This window comes from Zingiber officinale, chromosome 3B, assembly GCF_018446385.1.
Source record: "Zingiber officinale cultivar Zhangliang chromosome 3B, Zo_v1.1, whole genome shotgun sequence".
Lineage (NCBI taxonomy): Eukaryota > Viridiplantae > Streptophyta > Magnoliopsida > Zingiberales > Zingiberaceae > Zingiber > Zingiber officinale.
In genome coordinates, this window is record NC_055991.1 from 62,458,971 (window position 1) to 62,482,114 (window position 23,144).

General features: G+C 38.3%; 1 protein-coding gene across 1 annotated transcript; it reads left to right on the plus strand.

The window, feature by feature from the left end:
• The first annotated feature begins 19,440 nt into the window (after positions 1 to 19,440).
• LOC121968324 lies at positions 19,441 to 21,936 on the plus strand. Its single transcript, XM_042518751.1, has 6 exons — positions 19,441 to 19,493; positions 20,064 to 20,130; positions 20,207 to 20,285; positions 20,382 to 20,617; positions 20,701 to 20,998; positions 21,918 to 21,936. Exons 2-5 carry the CDS (start codon positions 20,068 to 20,070, stop codon positions 20,722 to 20,724), a joined length of 402 nt encoding a protein of 133 aa, XP_042374685.1. The 5' UTR covers positions 19,441 to 19,493; positions 20,064 to 20,067; the 3' UTR covers positions 20,725 to 20,998; positions 21,918 to 21,936.
• Positions 21,937 to 23,144: the final 1,208 nt, after the last annotated feature.

A 23,144-nucleotide genomic window follows, 5' to 3' on the forward strand; every position in this document is an offset into this window, starting at 1 on the left:
TTAATTAATATATCTCATCTAAAAGTTTTCTATCAATCAAGAATCTTTAATTATTTTAGAAATAAATTTATAAATTAATTTCCTAATAATTTAGGAAATAAATAATTAATATTTCATAATTTATTATAGAATAATTCAAATTTATATTTTTATGATTTTCTAAATCTTTCCAAATTTGGTATTTCCTAACAATTTAGGAAACTTTCAAAAAATAAAATATTTTAATAAATATAAAAATTCTAAAAAATATAATTTCTATAATTTAATACAGAATATCTCAAATATGGACTTTTAAATAATTTCAAAATCTTTCTAAATTTGGTATTACCTAACAAATTAGTAAATTTTCTAAGAAATTTCCTAACAATTTAGGAAACTTCCAAAAATAGAAAATTCTTAATAATTCTAGAAAAATCCCCAAAATTGATTACACGCTAATTATAAACCATAAAATAATTTTACGATTATGTTGAAAAATGATTGGGCTCTGATACCATTGTTGGGATATGTCTAATGCAGTATGTGCTAAAAACACATTTCTTAAATATGCACAATGGAAGACTTAATGATAAATAAACTAATTTATTATATCACACATACCAATGCATACATGATACAATCTCGCAGACAAGATCATAAAATAAAATGAAATCAAATAACAATTATTCTAGGTATACCTTACGGATGACCTGTAATAAGAAGAGCATTAGTATTTTATGATGTTATCAAACCTCTCCTCTATTTGTATCCATGTCAAATTCTTTAAGACAACTCCAAGAGAATAAGCTTCACCTTCGAAATGTGCAAGCCATAAGTGAAGGAGAAGGATCAAGAAGAGGAAGCAAGAGAGGGAGAGGGAGAGAAAGGTATTGGATTTAGGTTTCCAAAACTTAATCAAGCCAATAATGAATTATGTATTATTTCTCTCTTAACCATATCAATATATAGTCCTCTTTAATAAGTTAGATTTGAAAGCCCAAATCTAACCCATTATTCCTTAACAAAAAATTAGCCTATGAACCCTTGGTTTGGTTCAAAACTAAATCAAGTTGGTTCATGGCTAAACCAAATTGGTTCATGACTAAACCAAACAGGGACCAACTCTTTCATAAGAGATGTGACCCATTCGTGCTTCTGTTCCAACAAATATTTTCATATTTGTCTTATGTATGGTCCAACCAAACTTTTATCTTTTGATCTGAGAATCTTATTCTCTAACTTATTTTACGTCTTTTAGAGACTCATAGTGCGTGTGACCTAATACACTCCCAGTTTATCTTGGCTGCCCATAATTAACTACTTAATTATGGAACAATCATGAGTGAAACCTAGCAGTACATCATGATTCCCAATTAATCGAAAAATTACAATAGATCTCAGAACTAATTCTAAACCCTTCAACAGCTACAGTAAGTCATGCCTCATTCCTTTCACTCATCTTATACCCACTTATTTCAGGACATAGTCTATGTGTCTGCCCCCACTAGGCTGACTAAATCACACTTAGCCCAAGTAATACTTCATCATTCTATGGATTCAAATTACTCGTACATGTGTACAAGAGTTCCATATTCTTAACATTTAATACTTTGGCTAAAGACTTTGAGTAATAATTCTAATGAGTGGCTATATGGTATATGTCTCCTCATAAGAAGCGATGAATCCTCTATGGGGTATCCAAACACCTTCGGGAACTTCAACTTATACCCAATCATCTCGGGTCCACACTTTCAAGTGATGTTTGCTTAAGATATCAAAGTATAAGTCGTCATGATTAAGATAACTTGTATACCTCAAGTCGAAGGAAACTTGCACTTGAGTTGCAGTAAGAACTTGATAGACATATCCATATATGTAGAGAAATACATGAAGTCTTACAACAAGTCGCTCCAATGAACTAGTTACCATAACTAGTATCCACATTTAACTTTCGACATTCCAATGTCTCTAGCTAGCGAGAAATAGTTGCTTGGCTAAACCAGAGAGTATAACCCATGCTAGTCTTATAGAATTGATGATGCTCGATGCACCAATTTGATGACTAGGAAAATTCCAATACGTTCATAATTGCACATGTAGAGATAATCATAAGTTGTGATCCAATCATAAATTTTCTCATGCTATGAATTATATTACAGACATTTAGTAAATGAGTTTAAGACTAATCAAACATATAATATGTAGTTAAATAGTAAATATATATTTATCAAATAAATAGTAAAACCATAAGGAGATTGCCTTAAAACATCCCTCAAAATCTAACACCCAAGATCGTAGATGGTACATGAAGGTCTTTTTCCTTTCATCGACCACATCATAATAAATCTCATTTATTTGGTTAATGGATAGAGTGCGAGCCTCACCTCCCTCTGTAGAAGGTTGAGATGCCTGTGCAACCCTAGCAGCAATTTCTTCCTATTTACATTAAAAAATATTCATATTAGATATTTATTAAAAAAACTAATCTTTGTTAACAGTTAAAGATATTCATGTTTATATTCTTACAACTAATATTGAAGATTGATGATTGACAAATGTGTGATCCTTTAACTTGTGTGTCTTGGTAAATACTTCCCAATAAGTACGAGGTCATTGTAGCTCATTTTCTTGAATATTAAAGAATACAATTAAATCAAAATATTAGAATTCATTGATAATCACATAATTGTTATATTAATTTATTAATTATAAACTCATCCAGTCTAAGGCATGCTCAATGATCAATGAGGATCCAATTGAATGCTTTGTGGATCCAATACTAGGGCCAGCTAACTTAGTATTTTTATTAGCTTGAGCTATCATTGAATTATCCTGCCATCTATTTGCAACCCACATGGCTCGCCATGCATCCCAAATATCCTCTGGTACATAAGATGACTTTATTCCCTTTTGTCTTACTTTGTATACATACTTTATATAGTTTTGCTACAAGCTATGTTCCAGGTTGCATATAATGCCTCCTTATGCCCTAGCTCCCAGGTATATCTTTTTTGCAATAATAAGTTTGCAAATTAGTATAAAAAAGAATAAAAATTCCTTACCAAAAATTCATCATAAAAAAACTACCTTATCTCTTGGTCTACATGACTGTAGGGTTGCAAATGAGCCAAGCTAAACCAAGTTGAGCTTTAGGGTGTTCAAACTTGTTTAATAAAACTGAGTCAAGCTGAGCCGAGCTTAAAATAAACCAAACCATCAAATGATTGTTCAAGCTTGGCTTGGTTTATTTTTTATGAGCTTGAGCTTGGTTCGTTTATATGTTATTGAGCTCTCAATTCAAGCTTGGCTTGAGCTTGGTTAGAGCTTGGTTCATTTAGATGTTATAACCCTCTCAATTCAAGCTTATTTGATTGTTTGAAATGTTTAGTTATTTGATTGGTTATTGAGCTTGATAATTCAAACTTATTTTTTTTTTTTTTTATTTTTTATTTTATTTTATTTTATTTTATTTTTTATTTAGTATATTGATAAGAGTTGTATTAATGAATATGGTTCATGAACATTGTTCATGAATATTGTTGACAAACATTGTTCACGAATATTAACAACTGAACACATATGTGTTCAAGCTTGTTTGTTTTGTTTGACATGTTGTTCAAGTTTGTTTGTTTAATTGAGCTTGTGTATAATGAATGGCATAAATAAGCTCTTACCAAGCTAAACACCAAGCTTGTTAACGAATGCTTAATTTATTTACAACCCTACATGACACATGCCTCCATGTAATACTAGTAGGGCTGAATCGTTCTTTAAATTTTGAAGTTATGTATGCTGCTACCCGATGACCATCTGGAGTAAAATTGTATAAAAAATAGATGTAATGAAAAATAGATGTAATGAAAAATTCTACTAACACCAATATTTACCAACCCCCAACAACCCATAACACAGTCTACCAACCAGATGCATCTACCAAATCTGACATGTCTATTCTACATAATTACATTATAATATATACACATTCATAATAATAATCAAATCAAAACAATAATGACTTATATGATAGAACTAATAAGATTTAGATCTAAATAGAAATATACCTTAACATTAATGATTTATAGAGTATAATTAGTAAGATTTAAGAATTCGAATCATTAACACTAATACTTTATAGGTTGTCCTCCTCACTAGACTCTATTAGTTTAACAAGCTCCTCATTGTTGAACATCTTTCCATCATCTATCTCCTCATGAAGTACATTAACATCTATAAGTAATTGAGAGGTTGATTGAATATGATAATCTACTGAATGTATATTCAGTTCTTTATTTTGAAATGTATCATGGTTTTAGGTCATGATGGAGTTCGATATTTCTATGATCGAGGGAGACTTTTTTCGACAAATTGCTAATCATTCATTAGCTTTTCTTCTCTTTGTCGGATATTCAAGATAGAAAACCTAACCTACTTGTATTGCAAAAATAAAAGGTTCATACTTTTGAAGCTTTTGTTTGTATTAACCTCAACTAAATTATATTTTGAATGTATTCTAGTATTTATTCTTAGAGCCAGATGATACCAAGAAAATTTGAATAAAAACATACCTTTTTATGAGTAAGGTAGGATATTCAATCTCTATGATTTTTTCAAGTCTCCTGTAATAATTAAACTCAGAATTATTGTTATTAATAGATTATTTTATGCAAACACTAGAATTGAAGGTTAGTTTGTGTGAATCCCATTGTACCATGTAGAATTTGAAGCCATTAATATAGTAAACAGAGTACACTGTTATCTTATGGAGAGGTCTAGATACAAGATTGATTATCCTGAAATCTTGCACATTTGATAGTCTACGACCGTTCACCTATAAAAATAGTCATGAGAAAAATAGGTGGGAATTTGATACGGATGTATGAAATTTAAATTATTCTATAACTTACATAGTTTTGAGATCATAATGCAAATTCCATTTCTAACTTTTCAGTTATCTCACTTGCACCCATTGATGGATTTTGTAGTTGTAGTTGTTCATAAAAGCTATCATAGAAGGTAATTTTAAGACAATCGGGATAACAAACAGACATAATAGGATAAATGTTTGATTAGAGAAGTCAACTCACTATATGTAGGGTTTAATCTTGTTGTTCCCAAAGTATGTCTACATATCTCCACAATGGCTTGATATTGTCCACTTTGGGCCTAGGCCTTTATGGTTTTGCTCTTGGGCTCTCCCCAAAAGGCCTCATGCCAATGGAGATATCATGCATCCTTTTAACCCCATGATCTTTCCCAAATCTTTCTAATGTGAGACTTTGGTCCCAACAATCATCCCCTCAAATGAAGGACCACAATTACTCTCATGGTCTGGGCCTCCCCGCGAGCATCTGGTCACCTTGGCCTGCTCTAGGCCTCCCCGTAAGCATCTGCACCCGGTCACCTTGACCTACTCCGGGCCTCCCCGCGAGTATTCGGTCACCTTGACTTGCTTCGGGCCTCCCTGCGAGCATCCGGTCACCTTGACCGACTAGCCTCCCCGCAAGTATTCGGTCACCCTAACCTGCTCCTGGCCTCCCTGCAAGTATCCAGTCATCTTGACCTGCTCTGGGCCTCCCTGTGAGTATCTGGTCACACTGACCTGCTTCGGGGCCTTTCCCACAAGCATCCGATCATCTTGATTTGCTTTAGGCCTCCCTGTGAGCATCCGGTAAACCTGACTTACCCCGGGCCTACCTTAAGCATCTCGGTCACCCTGACCTACTCCGAGCCTCCCCGTGAATATCCAGGTCACCCTGACTTGCTCCGAGCCCACCCTCAACTTCGTTCAAGGCCACCCCACATTGTATCGGGTCTGGACCATGACTCTGATACCATTTGTTATTGCCAAAGGATGCCCATATATCTCCATAATGACATGATATTATCCACTTTGGGCTTAGGCCCTGATGGCTTTACTCTTGGGCTCTCCTCAAAAGGCCTCATGCCAATGGAGATATTATGCATTCTTTTAACCCTATGATCTTTCCCAAATCTTTCTAATGTGAGACTTTGATTGAACCCCAACAATCCTCTCCTCAAACAAAGGATCACAATTACTCTCATGGTCTGGGCCTCCTCACAAGCATTCAATCACCCTGACCAACTTTGGACCTCCCCGTAAGCATCCGCATCTGATCACCTTGACCTACTTCGGGCCTCCCCACAAGCATTCGATCATCTTAACCTACTCTGGGCCTCGTGGGGAGGCCCAGAGTAGGTCAAGGTGATCGAATGCTTGTGTGGGGCTTGGATCAGGTCAGAATGATTGGATACTTATAGGGGGCGAGTAGGTTAGGGTGACAGATGCTTACGGGGAGACCCAAAGCAGGTCAGGATGAACAGATACTTGCGAGGAGATGAGTAGGTCAAGATGACTGGATGCTCGTAGGGAGGCCAAAAGCAGGTCAAGGTGACTGGATATTTGCGGGGAGGCCCAAATAGGTCAAGGTGATCATATGCGAATGCTTGCAGGGAGGCCCAGAGTTGGTCAGGGTGATTGAATGCTTGCGGGGAGGCCCGGACCATGAGAGTAATTGTGGTCCTTCATTTGAGGGGAGGATTGTTGGAATTCAATCAAAGTCACATATTGGAAAGATTTGGTAAAGATCAGATATTAGATATCAAGTTGACACATGGGTATGCATTGGAGAATGTATACTGAATGACCCGCCATGAGAAAGTATCATAGATCGTTATATGAGTGTCATATACTTTCTCATGTGACTATTAGTATGACTATGAGTCCTTGGACCTGAAGTCACCATGGTTCCCTACATAAGGAGTTGCATACTTTGGCTTCGTCAAACGTCACCCGTAAATGGGTGGACTATAAAGGCGACTTCTGAGTATGTAACAAATTATGCGGAGGGATGTGAGTGATGTAGAAGGGATCTATCCCTCCTATATGATGGGAGTGATATCATGATTCTTGATAGAGTGAGACCACTACGTGCATGGCCATGCCCAAATAAGTCAATATGAGATATTGAGTTCATTTGATTAGAGTGAGTCTACTTGGAGTTCAAGACATAAATTGATTAGAGGATGACACGGTCTATGCCTCAATTGATCAATTTAGATGTCGAGGATAGAAGGGCATTGTCACATATTGTGAGAGTCACAATTAGTAGTCACAATGGTGATGTTGGATCTCAACATTCTTGTAACTTGGGTAGTAATGATGTGTTGCTAGATACTGCTCATTGCTTATGTTTCTAAATGGGTTTAGGAGCATTGCCAACGTTACAAGAACCTATAGGGTCACACACAAAGGGCAGTTAGATGGAGATTAGGTTCATGTGATGAACCAAATTGGATTAAGAGTAATCCAAATTAGACTAATTGAGTTGGACTCAATTTGATTCATTTGTTGAATGAGTCTAATTTAGACTATGATTCATTGAGTCAATTTAAACCAATGAATATAGATTCATTAAATTAAATTGATTTGAATCAAAGGGTAGATTTGATCAACCATGGGAAATAAGAGGTCAAGTTTGACTTGACTTGAGAGGGAAGATGAAGGGTCAAGTTTGACTTGACCAAATGCCACTTCATTGTGACTTGGCATGGGCCGGCCAATGATGATGTTCCACATCATCAAGGCTACATCATTGTGTGCCACCTCATGAGGAAGACCAAGAGCCATGACTCTTGGTATTACATGGAGGTATAAAACCTCTATTAAGTGGCGGACCATAGTAATGAAGAATAAGTGTGTGCTTATTCAAGTCTTCTTCTTCTTCCTCTCTTCTTTTCTCTCCTTCTCCTCCATTGCCGAGACCTCTCAACAGTGCTAGCACACTCTAAGTGGTTCTCTCCACCTTTTTTCTGTGTGGATACGTGTAGAGGAGTGTACACCTGACACACTACGAGATCCGACAACCATTTGGACGAGCGGGATAAGCGAAGGGCATCGCTACAAGGGTAATACTTCCTTTTCATGTAGATCTAAGGTAGATCTAGTGTAGACAAACATGTACATGAATATTTTTATTTATCTTCGCACGGATCCGTGGCTAGCTTTGAGGTTTCCGCAATGCAAAAAGTGGTTTTTGCGGCTCGAAATCGCTAACACGTGTGACTCCACACGACCGTGCCCCCTTGGCCGATAGGAAGAGGTGCACAGCCGTGTGAATCCACATGGCCATGTCCCCTTGGCTGAGAGGAAGAGGAGCATGGCCGTGTGACTCCACACTGTCGTGTCCCCTTGGCCGAGTGGAAGAGGTGCACGACCGTGTGAATCCACACGGCCGTGTCACCTTGGCCGAGAGGAAGAGGTGTACGACCGTGTGAATCCACACGGTCGTGTCACCTTGGTCGAGAGCAGGAAGTAGGGGGCTATGTGAATCCACACGACCATGACACGGGCCGTGTGGGGGTCACACCCCTCCTCCAAATGGTTAGTTCTCCCCTTTTTGGGACCCTAGAGCTCCCCTCTTCGCACTCTTACGCTGTCAAGCTAACAACTTCATCCTAGGCAAATATTGATAGTATTTAATATAGAGTGAAAAGGAGAAATTACTTTAAAACTAAGTTTCGATATGTTCCATACAATAACAAGTTCCCGCTCTCCTTCCACTGTTCCGCCACACACACACACAAACTACTGCGCCTGCTGCTTCCTCCTACTCGGGCTTTCCTTTCCCTTTATCTGCAGTATAAGGAAATGCAAATCTATAAGTGAGTGCTTAGTAAGTACCATCTACTCACAAAACATGCATTAAAATAAGAATAGGCTTTTCAAATACTGCTTATGAAAACACAACAATGGAAACATTCTTTTCAAACTGCTTGGGGAAAACACAAACATGCACTTGATAGTAATTCACGCTAAAACGTATAATTCAGAAACATATGCATGACATATATTTTTAAACAGGTTTATCATGCAACCATCAACTTAAAAACATGCTAGTAATGTAATGAAAACAGAAATCTTGGCATATTATAGAGTTCATTAATGCTGCACTTTATAACTCAGGTTCTCAACCTTAGGAAAACTTCTACTAAGACAACAACAAAGTTTGAAAACTTTATATTACATAACTAGTGAAAAAAATAATAACTTGCTTTGGGCCCGACATTCAACCACTTTGGTGCATCCTTAATAAGATCCGAGGTAGCTAATCCTGAACCCATTAAGGTACTACTAGGCGATCTAGGGGCCTAGGGGTGATCTAGGAGCCCGCCCATGGACCTTGTGTCCAATACATGCCACTTTAAAGTAAAATACTTTCTTTTAAATATAGTTTTCTTATTCTTTGCACTTACTTGCCATTTAAACAAGCACCTTATGTGCGCTTAATCCCCCACACTTATAGGGAAGCATTTTATGGCACTTGAATATGTTAGTTAGAGCCCTAGAGCCAATCATTTGATGATTGTTGTATGGACTCATTGTATAATATTCTTGTATATAAATAAAGGCATTTGTTTTGGTTATTATACTTACTTATATTGGTGCCAAATAACTAAGTATAATAGCGTCCTTGAGTAGAGGGTTCTTACCTATATCAATCGGTTAGTTGAACCGATAGTGAGATGATATAGGGAACATTACTCTTAATCATACCTAGTCGAGTATTAACATTCAGGGGCAATGTTAATGCGACGAGACTAGAATGTAGGTCAACTAGATGACTTGATCTCACAAGTCATGGATATAGAGATATCAAGTTGACACATGGGTATGCATTGGAGAATGTATACTGAATGACTCGCCATGAGAAAGTATCATGGATCATTATATGAGTGTCATATACTTTCTCATGTGGCTATTAGTATGACTACTAGTCCTTGGACCTGAAGTCACCATGGTTCCCTACATAAGGAGTTGCATACTTTGGCTTCGTCAAACGTCACCCGTAACTGGGTGGACTATAAAGGCGATTACTGGGTATGTAACAAATTATGCGGAGGGATGTGAGTGATGTAGATGGGATCTATCCCTCCTATATGACGGGAGTGACATCGATATTCTTGATAGAGTGGGACCACGAAGTGCATGGCCATGCCCAAATACTCAATATGAGATATTGAGCTTATTTGATTGAGTGAGTCTACTTGGGATTCAAGATTTAGATTGATTAGAGGATGACATGGTCTATGCCTCACATTGATCAATCTAGATGTCTAGGATAGAAGGACAATGTCATATATTGTGAGGAGTCACAATTAGTAGTCACAAGGTGATGTTGGATCTCAATATTCTTGTAACTTGGGTAGTAATGATGTGTTGCTAGATACCACTCATTATTTATGCTCCTAAATGAGTTTAGGAGCATTGCCAAAGTTACAAGAACCTATAGGGTCACACACAAAGGACAATTAGATGGAGATTAGGTTCATTTGATGAACCTAAAGGATTAGGTTCATGTGATGAACCAAATTGGATTAAGAGTAATCCAAATTAGGCTAATTGAGTTGGACTCAATTTGGTTCATGTGTTAAGTGAGTCTAATTTGGACTTAGACTCATTTAATTAATTTAATTCAATGAATAGAGATTCATTAAATTAAAATTGGCTTAAACCAATGGTTAGATTAGATCAACCAAGGGAGAGAAGTGGTCAAGTTTGACTTGACTTGAGAGGAAGATGAAGGGTCAAGTTTGACTTGACCATTTGCCATCTCATTGGTGAGTTGGCATTAAGTGGGCTAATGATGATGTGCCACATCATCAAGATTAGCACATGTGTGTGCCACATCATGAGTGAGATCAAGAGTTGTGACACTTGATATCCCATGGGGTTTAAAAACCCCTTCTTGAATGTGGCCGGCCACTTGAGTGTGAGGAGTTTCATTTTGTGTGGTAACTCCATCTTCTTCTTCCTCAAGCTCTTTCTTCTCCCTCTCCTCCACCTCCTTGGGAGAAACTTATAAGGGTGCTAGCACACCTTTTAGTTGTTTTCTCCATCTTCCGTTCGAGTGGATACACATAGAGAAGTATCTACTTTGATACTTTCGAGATCCGGCGAACTTTGGACGAGCGGGATTACGCGAAGGGCTTTGCATCAAGGGTAAACTCTTCTCATTTGTAGATCTAGGTTAGAAAACTCATACTTGAAATTTTTACGAAATTTTATTGTTCGTACGGATCTGGTGGCGGGGGATTTTGGGGTTTCCGCAATGCAAAAAGCGGTTTTTGCGGCCCGAAAAACCCAATAGTGGTATTAGAGCCACGTGCGAAGCGAGTATGAGTTTTAATTTGTATTTTTATGAAAATTACAGATCTGTAAATTTCTGTGAATTTATGTTTTTTATGGGTATTTTTCTCGTAGAAGCGAAGCACAAGTGTTTAGACACTTGTAGGCTTCGACTACCGAGAAGATTTTTCCAAAACGGCAAGGTTTCACCCCAAATCATTTTGGGACAGCGGACTAAGGCGCTATAGGATCGCTTAGGAACACTCACGATGGTTATATCGCGGGTAGGGGTGTTGCCCCTGACCCCGCAAGGGGATTCGTTCCGCGATTGCGCCCGAAAATCGCTAAACGGGACCGCCGGGAATTTTTACTCATAAAAATTGTAATAAAAATTACAGAAATTTATAGAAATTATATAATTTAGAATTATGTATTATTTTGTGATGGTCATGGTCCAAAAGACCCAATTAGATTGGAAATTCTGTGTTGTAATTCATATTATGGTATGCGTGCCATTTTCTGTGATGTGCGTGTTGTATGTGATACGCGACCTGCGCGTCGTGCCTTTCCTATTTTTATTTCCTGTTATAAATTAATTTAGACTCAAATGTAACTCGAGTTTCACTTTTGTAATGTACAAAATGGAGCGGTGGAAGGTCCACTCGAGACGGAGTTACGAGGAAGGCGCGAGCAACACAAGGTGGTCAAAGGAAGGAGCTTGAGAAGCTGTTGACCTTAGGTTGACCATCCGATCTTCTCATTGGCTTGAGAAGATCGTAGTAGGGTCATGACTAATCACAAAAAATATTTAATTAATTGCTTGTGTGTATGTATATGTAATGCATGCTAGAATAGTAATTAATTAGCGTCTTGACGATTAGATTAGATCTAAATCACGTACATGATGCGCCCTAACGATGAGATTAGATCTAAATCACGTATATGATACACTTCGTCGATTAGATTAGATCTCAATCGCGTCAACTCGAAATTCCTACCATGCCGTGATACCTATCACTACCTCGATCACATGTCGTTGTTGAATCTGCCAAAGCAGAGCAACACATATTATCTTGGTAGGGTACGGAGGGACAATCTTGTTCCCGCCTATCAACGCATGGGTGAATACAACTCAATTAGATTGAGTAACTAGTTAACTCAATAGGATCGAGTTTAACTATAGGCATTATCCAATGGTTGGTAGATAGGTCAAAATCACATTTATATTAACTCTTGGGCGTATTAGCCAAAGCTAACTCGAGTTTTAATATAAATGCAGATCTTGATCCTATAAACAAGAGTCGCATAGAGATGTAATTGGTAAATAGTTACCTACCGATCATACTAAGTCTTGGGCATTTTAGCCAAAGCTAACTCAGGGCATAGTATGATGTGGATCTTGTCCCACATGAATTATAAAATTCAGTGGGAGCATCATTTAATTAAAGGCCTAATTAGATAATTAATTGGAATATGATATTTATTTTTCTGCATTTTTCTATTGTAGATTACCATGACGTCAAACACGAACACCTTCTCTCTGCATTCTGTCCTTGACAAGGACAAGCTCAACGGAGCAAATTTCCTGGACTGGTACAGGAATCTGAGAATAGTTCTCACCCAAGAACGTAAACTGTACGTTCTAGAGTAGCCCATTCCGGAGGCTCCTCTTGCCAATGCCACGCGAGCAGACAAAGATGCTTACAAGAAGCATCAAGATGACGCATTAGATGTATCATGTCTAATGCTCGCGACCATGAACTCTGAGCTTCAAAAGCAACATGAGTTAATGGGTGCTTATGATATGGTTGAACATCTTCGTCAACTATATCAAGGACAACCACAACACAAGAGATTTGAGATTTTAAGGGCATTATTTCAGTGCAAGATGTCAGATGGGGCTCTCGTAGGTCCATATGTACTCAAGATGATTGGGTACATAGAGAATCTACAGAGGTTGGGATTCCCACTTGGCCAAGAGCTGGCCACTAACCTGATCTTGCAGTCTTTGCCAGAGAGCTACAATCAATTTGTCATGAACTACAACATGAACGAAATTGACAAGCCACTGCCCGAACTGCTTAGTATGTTACGAACTGCTGAGCTCAACCTTAAGAAGGTTAAGCCCAACTCTATTTTGATGGTTCAGAAGCACAAGGCCAAAGGCAAGCCTAAAGGCAAGGGAAAGTCCCAAGACAAGGGCAAAGGCAAGGCACTGAAGTCTAAAGGAGGGGTCGCCAAGGATGCTACTTGCTTCCACTGCGGTCAGACCGGGCACTGGAAGAGGAACTGCAAAGTCTACCTGGAAGATCTTAAAAAGAAGAGAAGTGAGACTTCCACTTCAGGTATATATGTTATGGAAGTCAATCTATCTATTTCTTCATCATGGGTATTAGATACCGGATATGCTTCTCACATTTGTACTAATGTGCAGGCGCTGAGAAATAGCAGGGCATTGACAAAGGGTGAGGTGGACCTACGCGTAGGCAATGGAGCACGGGTTGCTGCTATTGCTGTAGGGACTTATTTTCTATCTCTGCCCTCTAGGCTTGTATTAGAGTTGGATGATTGTTGTTATGTGCCTGCTTTGACTAAGAACATTATATCAGTTTCTTGTTTAGATAAGAAAGGGTTTTCATTTATAATAAAGAACAAATGTTGTTCAGTTTATTTAAATGATATGTTCTATTGTAGTGCACCTCTGATGAACAGACTCTATATTCTAAACCTTGAGAGCCCTATCTATAACATAAGTACCAAGAGGTTCAAGTCAAATGACATGAACCAAACCTATCTCTGGCACTGTCGCTTAGGTCATATAAATGACAAGCGCTTATCCCAGCTCCATAAAGTTGGTTTGCTGGACTCATTTGATTTTGAATCATATGAGACATGCGAGTCATGCCTACTAGGTAAGATGACCAAGACTCCCTTTAGTTGACATAGTGAGAGAGCGAGTGACTTGTTAGGTCTTATACATAGTGATGTATGTGGCCCTTTCAATGTCGCTGCTAGAGGTGGTTATAGGTACTTCATTACATTTACTGATGACTTCAGTAGATATGGTTATGTGTACTTGATGACACATAAGTCTGAATCCTTTGAAAAGTTCAAAAAATTCAAGAATGAAGTACAAAACCAGCTTGGTAAGAGTATTAAGATACTTCGATCAGATCGAGGTGGGGAATACCTTAGCCATGAGTTTCGTGACTATCTAGCTGAGTGTGGGATTCTATCCCAACTCACTCCTCCTACAACACTACAGTGGAATGGTGTATCTGAAAGGAGGAATCGCACCCTATTAGATATGGTACGGTCTATGATGAGTCACACAGATCTTCCTACATTCCTTTGGGGCTATGCTCTAGACACGGCAGCCTTTATAGTCAACCGAGTTCCATCCAAGGCTGTAATTAAGACACCATATAGAATATGGACTAGGAGAGATGCCTAGGCGTCTTTTATGAGGATTTGGGGTTGTGAGGCTTACGTTAGACGTCAAGTCTCGGACAAATTGGGACTCAAATCCGACAAGTGCTATTTCATTGGATATCCCAAGGAAACGAAGGGATATTACTTCTACATTCCCAGTCAACACAAGGTAGTTGTGGCTAAGACTAGGGTATTTCTAGAAAGGGATTTTGTTTCTAAAAAGGCTAGTGGGAGTACGTTCGATCTTGAAGAAGTTCTAGATGCGAACAATAGCACTGAAGCCTCGATGGAAGTTGAACTAGAACCACAAAGTGTTGTGGATGATGTTGTTCCATGAGGAGTTGAGGAACAATAACCAGTTCAAGTAGACATACCTCTTCGCAGGTCTGATAGGGTATGTCGTCAGCCTGAGAGATACTCATTTCTCTTGTCTGACCATGATGACATTGTGCTCATAGAGGATGGGTCCACCTCCTATCAGGAAGCTGTGATGAGACCAGGTTATGAGAAATGGCTAGAGGCCATGAGATCTGAGATGGAATCCATGTACATTAACCAAGTATGGACTTTGGTTGATCCACCTGAGGGCGTAAAACCCATAGGGTGTAAGTGGGTCTTTAAGAGAAAGATTGACATGGATGGACTTATCTATAAGGGTCGCTTGATAGATAAAGGTTTCAAGCAAATTCATGGAATTGACTATGATGAAACCTTTTCTCCAGTAGCGATGTTTAAGTCCATTCGGATCATGCTTGTTATTGCAGCATACCATGACTATGAGATATGGCAGATGGATGTCAAAATCGCGTTTCTGAATGGAAACCTACTCGAGGATGTGTACATGACACAACCTGAGGGTTTTGTAGATCCACAACATATTGGCAGAGTATGCAAGCTGCATAGGTCTATTTATGGACTAAAGCAAGCTTCTCGGAGCTGGAATCTTCGATTCGATGATGCAATCAAAAAGTTTGGTTTCATCAAGAATGAAGATGAACCTTGTGTCTACAAGAAGGTTGTTGAGAGCACAGTTGTCTTCCTTATATTGTATGTGGATGACATACTACTCATTGGGAAAGACATCCCTTTGCTGTAGTCTGTCAAGACTTGGCTAGGGACTTGTTTCTCAATGAAGGACTTAGGTGAAGCATCCCACATTCTAGGCATACAGATCTATAGAGATAGATCTAAGAGATTGCTTGGCCTAAGTCAGAGTACATATATTGACAAGGTACTCCTATGGTTTGCCATGCAGAACTCCAAGAAGGGATTTCTGCCGATGTCACATGGCATGAGTCTTTCGAAAACTCAAGGTCCCTCTTCTAGAGAGGAGAGAGACCGCATGGATCAGATCCCTTATGCCTCAGCCATAGGATCTATCATATATGCCATGCTATACACTCGTCCTGATGTCTCGTATGCTTTGAGCATGATGAGCAGATACCAATCAGATCCAGGTGAAAGTCACTGGATAGCGGTCAAGAATATTCTTAAGTACTTAAGAAGGACTATAGAATATTTCTTGATATATGGAGGTGATGACGAGCTAGCTGTAAAGAGTTACAGTGATGCCAGCTTCCAGACCGAACAGGATGATTATTGTCCACAGTCAGGGTTCGTGTTTTGCATCAATGGTGGTGCTGTGAGCTGGAAGAGTTCGAAGCAGGACACAGTAGCTGATTCTACGACAGAAGCCGAGTATATTGCTGCATCAGAAGCAGAAAAGGAGGCAGTTTGGATCCGCAGGTTCATCACTGAACTTGGGGTGGTTCCTAGCATCGCTGACCCCATAGAGCTCTATTGTGACAACAATGGAGCAATACCACAGGCTAAGGAACCTCGCTCACACCAGCGGACCAAACACATACTACGGCGCTTCCATCTCATTCGAGAGATTATCGAGAGAGGAGATGTGAAGATTTGCAGAGTACCCACAGAGGCTAACATCGCAGATCCCTTGACCAAGGCTTTGGCACAGAGAAAGCATGATGGTCACACTAGGTCATTTGGCCTTAGAGCCTACACTGATGGGCACTAGTGCTAGTGGGAGATTATTAGATAGAGCCCTAGAGGCAATCATTTGATGATTGTTGTATGGACTCATTGTATCAAATTCTTGTATATAAATAAAGACATTTGTTTTGGTTATTATACTTACTTGTATTGGTGCCAAATAACTAAGTATAATAGCGTCCTTCAGTAGAGGGTTCTTACCTATATCAATCGGTTAGTTGAACCGATAGTGAGATGATATAGGGAATACTACTCTTAATCATTCCTAGTCGAGTATTAACATTCAGGGGCAATGTTAATGCGACGAGACTAGCATGTAGGTCAACTAGATGACTTGATCTCACAAGTCATGGATATAGAGATATCAAGTTGACACATGGGTATGCATTGGAGAATGTATACTGAATGACCCGCCATGAGAAAGTATCATGGATTGTTATATGAGTGTCATATACTTTCTCATGTGGCTATTAGTATGAATACTAGTCCTTGGACCTGAAGTTACCATGGTTCCCTTCATAAGGAGTTACATACTTTGGCTTCGTCAAACGTCACCCGTAACTGGGTGGACTATAAAGGCGATTACTGGGTATGTAACAAATTATGCGGAGGGATGTGGGTGATATAGATGGGATCTATCCCTCCTCTATGACGGGAGTGACATCGATATTCTTGATAGTGTGAGACCACGAAGTGCATGGCCATGCCCAAATGAGTCAATATGAGATATTGAGTTCATTTGATTGAGTGAGTGTACTTAGGATTCAAGATTTAGATTTATTAGAGGATGACATGGTTTATGCTCACATTGATCAATCTTGATGTCTAGGATAGAAGGACAATGTCATATATTGTGAGGAGTCACAATTAGTAGTCACAAGGTGATGTTGGATCTCAACATTCTTGTAACTTGTGTAGTAATGATGTGTTTCTAGATACCGCTTATTTCTTATGCTCCTAAATGAGTTTAGGAGCATTGCCAACGTTTCAAGAACCTATAGGGTCACACACAAAGGATAATTAGATGGAGATTAGGTTCATTTGATGAACCTAAAGGATTAGGTTCATGTGATGAACCAAATTGGATTAAGAGTAATCCAAATTAGGCTAATTGAGTTGGACTCAATTTGGTTCATGTGTTAAGTGAGTCTAATTTGGACTTAGACTCATTTAATTAATTTAATTCAATGAATAGAGATTCATTATATTAAAATTAACTTGAACCAATGGTTAGATTAGATCAACCAAGGGAGAGAAGTGGTCAAGTTTGACTTGACTTGAGATGAAGATGAAGGGTCAAGTTTGACTTGACCATTTTCCACCACTACAAGAAATTTTGGATTTAACCACACCTAATAGACAACAATTTTTCAAGAAATTGTTTTATTTTTCCATTTAACAACAGTTTTATTGAAAACTGTTGTTGTTCACGATAATGTTTTTTAAATAACAATAGTTTTTCAAAAAACTGTTGTCTAATGTGTGTCAAAGACAACAGTTTTAAAAAACTATTATCTTTTAGTGTTGCTTATGTGATAATATACAACTGTTTTATTAAATTGTTGTCTATTGAATGTTGTTGAATTCTAAAAACATAACAATTTTTTTAACTTCATGAAAAAAAACCTAAAACCCACTTCTCTGTAACTCTTCAATGAACAAAAACCTTTCTCCGACTCCTCCGCGAAAGATGCTCCTCGTCGCTCTCACTGCTTTGCCTTTAAAGTGTTAGCGCATCGACTTTTCGGCGCTTCCTTGGGAGGTAGAATTTTTTGAAAATTTTTAGAAATTTTTTAGAATATAAACAGAGTCGGTATGACACATTTAATAGGGTAAATTGATTAAACTTAGAGAAAGCCTATTTCGAGTACCAATAAAGTGAGAGTTTATTTATTTAATAACCTACATATATAAATCTAAACAATCTCATTTTTATCCCCATTCCTCCTCTTCTCCTGCCGATCTCACCGTCACCGCGATCTCCTCTTCATTGCTGACCTCCGACGCAGCCGGCGCTGCCCTCACATTCCCGAAGACGCAACCATCGCCAGCCGTCGAGGGTGCTGCCGGTTACTCCCAATCACCGTCGCCCTTTCCCCTCTCCCTGTGCCCTAGTTTCCTATTGCAGTCGCACCGCTGCCCTTTCCCCTCTCCCGTGCCCTAGTTTCCCCTCTCCCGATCTTGCCGATGTCGAGCTCATCTGTGAGATATCGAAAAATTAATTAAATAGGGTTATTTAATTAATAGCCTTATAGAATTTTTTTCAGAATTTTTAGAAATTTTCTGGGAATTTTTTGGAGCTCATGCGACGTGTTTTGAGGGGACAAAATTACGGGTACGGATAAGGGATATTTGGGATACCCGTTTAAATGAGGAAATGTTTAATTATTTATATTCCTTTTCTTATTATTTCTCCCTAACGCTGATCCCGACCCGAGTTCCTCACCTCTCCCGAACCATTTCCTTTCTTCCCTTCTTCCTCTATTCTTTCTGTTCTTTCTCGCGGACAACACTAAGGCGACAGGCAACAGAGTTCTACCTCCGATGATCGTCGACGTCGACTGGTAGCATGTCGCCGGAGCTTGCTAGAGATCGAAGCCCGGATCATCCTGATCTCTTCTTCTTCTCAACTCTTTCCACCCGAGCCCTAGGTTTTTTCGTTGTCGAGTCCTCCCTCTCCTCTCTCACGCGACGCCGACACTGCCGAGCTCTCCCTTCCTTCGCAAAGCCATCATCGCCTTGGCTTGAGGACAGATCGACAACGCCGTTGATCGAGGGAGTGCGTAGGTTCCCTGTGCTCTGATTTCTCCTGGATCGTCGCCGGCGTCTGAGGTATAGCCGTGCCCTAATTTTTGTTCTGGTGACGTGGGATCAAGCTAGAGCCATCCGATCACCGGCGTGAGGTTGCCTTAGGGCTTCGAAGGTAAGCAACCAACCCTAATTTTTACATTTACAACTGTTGCATTGATCAATCTGTTCTTATTATTGCTAGTTTTTTCAACTCCTTTGTTCATATTATCATTGATTTTCAATGATTTCCATCAACATAGTGATGACCATCTCAACTATTTGGAGTTGATCATATGACCCTTATCCCTCTATTGCCCTCTAAGCCAAGTAATTTCCAAATTAATGACTGAAGTTTTCTTTTATCTTCAACCGCAATGAATTACTTTTACTCTAATCAATTAAAATCCCCAAACTACACTATAAAATTTATTGTCTCCTTTAAACAAGTATATATTATACTTGACCTATTTAACATCTTAATGGCAATAACAAAATAACAATGCCACAAATAACATAACCATTCATGAAATGAGTCAAGTCTATGAGCAAGTGGGAACTACCAAACAACCAAACAGTAAATACATATTGTTAGATTAATATCCCCAAATCTCTAAAATACCTCCAAAAATTAACAAGTTACATATGTATCTCTGTGATATTTACCATGTGTGTGAAGCTAAATGTAAACTAGTTGGCGTTGCAGTTCTATGATGGCAATTGTTACCTGCTTGATTGGATTGCAATTCGGGCACGTCATCATACACTTTAAGGTAAAGTACAGGAACTTGGATCTTTAATTTGCCACTAGTGTTGTTTGCATACGTCACACTGTTGAGGAAACTACAGGATCACAAGGAGAGGATTGTGCAGTGGATGATTGCTTCCTTTTGTCTATTAGCATTAGCTTTTTCATTAGACTTCCACGGTACCCACGACATTGTCTTTCTTCCTATTGTGTCGATTTGATTTTTTTGTTGCTCAGATATTCCCAACCAATTGGAGTTGGTAATCCTTGGTGTAGGCATGCATATGAACAAGGCTTTATACACACCAAGTTATACCTGCATCACTGCTGGGATTGCTGGGGTCATGTTCACTGGGGTTTATGTGCTGGTTGACATCTATGGCTACAGGAAGCCAACCTTGGTCATGGAATGGCTAGGGATGCATGCATTGATGGTCTACATTCTATTAGGTTGCAACATCTTCCCTTTATTTGCCCAAGGATTCTACTTGAGGGAGCCTGAGAACAATATAGTAAGTAAATAAAACCCAACCATTAAACCCTTCCATTGCTATAGATTGTGCTGACCTTTTGTTTTCACTTGGTATATGCACAGTTGAAGGTCATTGGCATTTCCTAAACATCATTTATCTCGTTCACCGCATCATCCTTACCTGGAAAGAATTTCAATCAATGGTAAGAGATGTCAAAGGATCTAATGAATGAGGAAAAGGAGAATGCTTGAAATTATATCAGTATACTTTATCTAAGTGATTGTTTGAACAGTTTTATAGCATGCATCTTGACAATTAATATAATTTTGAAGATCACTATCAAGGAAGAATGTTCAAAGAAAAGTAAAGGCTAAGGAGAAGAAACCATATACTCCTTTCCCTCCTCAGCTACCAAGCAAGGTGAAGTTATTGTTGCAATCTGTGAACATTAAATCTCATATTAGACCTTCACACTTATAGATCATTAGTCCTTTTATTTTCCTTTACTAGTTTGAGAAAAAAGAATTTACTTTTTGTTGTATTGCAATATCTGCAGTGCTACCTCTTCATCGACATCTAAGTAGAAAATCTCATTTATTTCCTCCATTCATTTCCTTCCTCATTTTCTTAATTAAAAATGTTTATAGTCTACCTTTGATGTAATCACCCACGCATATTCTATGCTTGCAGTTAATGTATTTGTTCTTTGGTCTTATTTCTAAAGTCCATTTCTTCCTCTTAGGAACATCATGTGTTGACAAGTAATGACCCTATTAATATTTCAGTTTCTGTACATGGTGATCTAGAAAAGCTTACACTTCTTACTTCTCTAAATCTAGAATTAAATCGTAATTTAGATTAAATTACAGTTACTTTATCATTTCTTAGTTTTTTTTTCTAACTTACATTTGCAATATTTGCATCTCGATTCATTCGATTATATTCACTTTGTATTCAACATGAAGCTAAAAGGTGTTTTGTACATATTAAAGACTCTTTGGTGGTTTTTTTAGTTTCAATCTACTACTCTTTTTAGCATCTTTATCCTGCTATAATGTTATTCTTTAAGATTATGTTGCATTGATTTCTAAAACTTGCATGACATCTCTCTACTCTGCCTTCAAAACTAACGATTTATGTTGTTTCAGGTAATTACTGTAGCCATTCCTACTATTGTTTCAAGAGGTTACCATTTATGTTACATAGATAACGCTTTTTGCTCTTCTGTTAGATGACTATATCAAATGGTTTTTATGGTTATGTAACATTTATGCAGTGCAATTAGAATCACGCATACTGTTTAGTTTCTAATTTGTAATATATATCTTTATTCGAATAGGTGTCCTCAAGAGTATTGGGAAGAATGCCAACAAGCTAAAAAAATAGAGAGACTTTAACAAATTAAGGAGCACTAGGAGCTGCAATCCATCCTCTTCACCGACATCTAAGTAGAAAATCTCGTGTTATATTGTTCTACCTTTGTTTTAATAGTGTTATCATTTTGTTGGTTGCTTATGAAATTTTGTTGGTTGCTTATGAAATTTCTTCAGAATGTTATAGATATTATTTTTGAATGTTAAAAAATTGTATATTAAATTTTATTTTGAAATTTAGTATTTTGAATGATTTATAATATTAGAAAATTGTGTATTTATTTTTTTTATTTTTTATCTAAAAAAGACAACGGTTTTTCACCGTTGTCGTAGATAGTTTAAAACTGTTGTTGAAGACCCTGTTATTAAAGGTAGACGCTCAAAGACAATGGTGAAAAACTGTTGTCTTTGAAGGAAAAGACAACAGTTTTTCATCGTTGTAAAAATGTTGTCTTTGCCTTCAAAGACAACGGTTAAAAACTGTTGTTTTTGGGCACCCCTTTTAACAACACGGCCTTTAACAACAGTTCAAAATGGGCTACGACAACGGTAAAAAACCGTTGTTGTTAGGCTTTTTTCTTGTAGTGCACCTCATTGGTGAGTTGGCATTAAGTAGGCTAATGATGATGTGCCACATCATCAAGATTAGCGCATGTGTGTGCCACATCATGAGGGAGATCAAGAGTTGTGACTCTTGATATCCCATGGGGTTTAAAAACCCCTTCTTGAATGTGGCCGACCACTTGAGTGTGAGGAGTTTCATTCTGTGTGGTAACTCCATCTTCTTCTTCCTCAAGCTCTTTCTTCTCCCTCTCCTCCACCTCCTTGGCCGAAACTTCTAAGGGTGCTAGCACACCTTTTAGTTGTTTTCTCCATCTTCCGTTCGTGTGGATACACATAGAGAAGTATCTACTTTGATACTTTCGAGATCCGGAGAACCTTGGATGAGCGGGATTACGCGAAGGGCTTCGCATCAAGGGTAAACTCTTCTCCTTTGTAGATCTAGGTTAGAAAACTCATACTCGAAGTTTTTACAAAATTTTATTCTTCGCACGGATCTGGTGGCGGGGGATTTCGGGGTTTCCGCAATGCAAAAAGCTATTTTTGCGGCCCGAAAAACCCAACAGAATATGCTTCTTAGTCCCAAACTAAATGGGAAGCAATTCAAGATACGCTAACTATGCTCTTAATCC

Excerpts from the sequence above, each read along its gene's own strand:
- LOC121968324 (XM_042518751.1), top strand. The coding sequence starts at position 20,068 with ATGATGGCAATTGTTACCTGCTTGATTGGATTGCAATTCGGGCACGTC. Across the intron at positions 20,131-20,206 it reads ACGTCATCATACACTTTAAG|GATCACAAGGAGAGGATTGT; the intron begins GTAAAGTACAGG and ends AGGAAACTACAG. Across the intron at positions 20,286-20,381 it reads TTTTTCATTAGACTTCCACG|GCATGCATATGAACAAGGCT; the intron begins GTACCCACGACA and ends TCCTTGGTGTAG.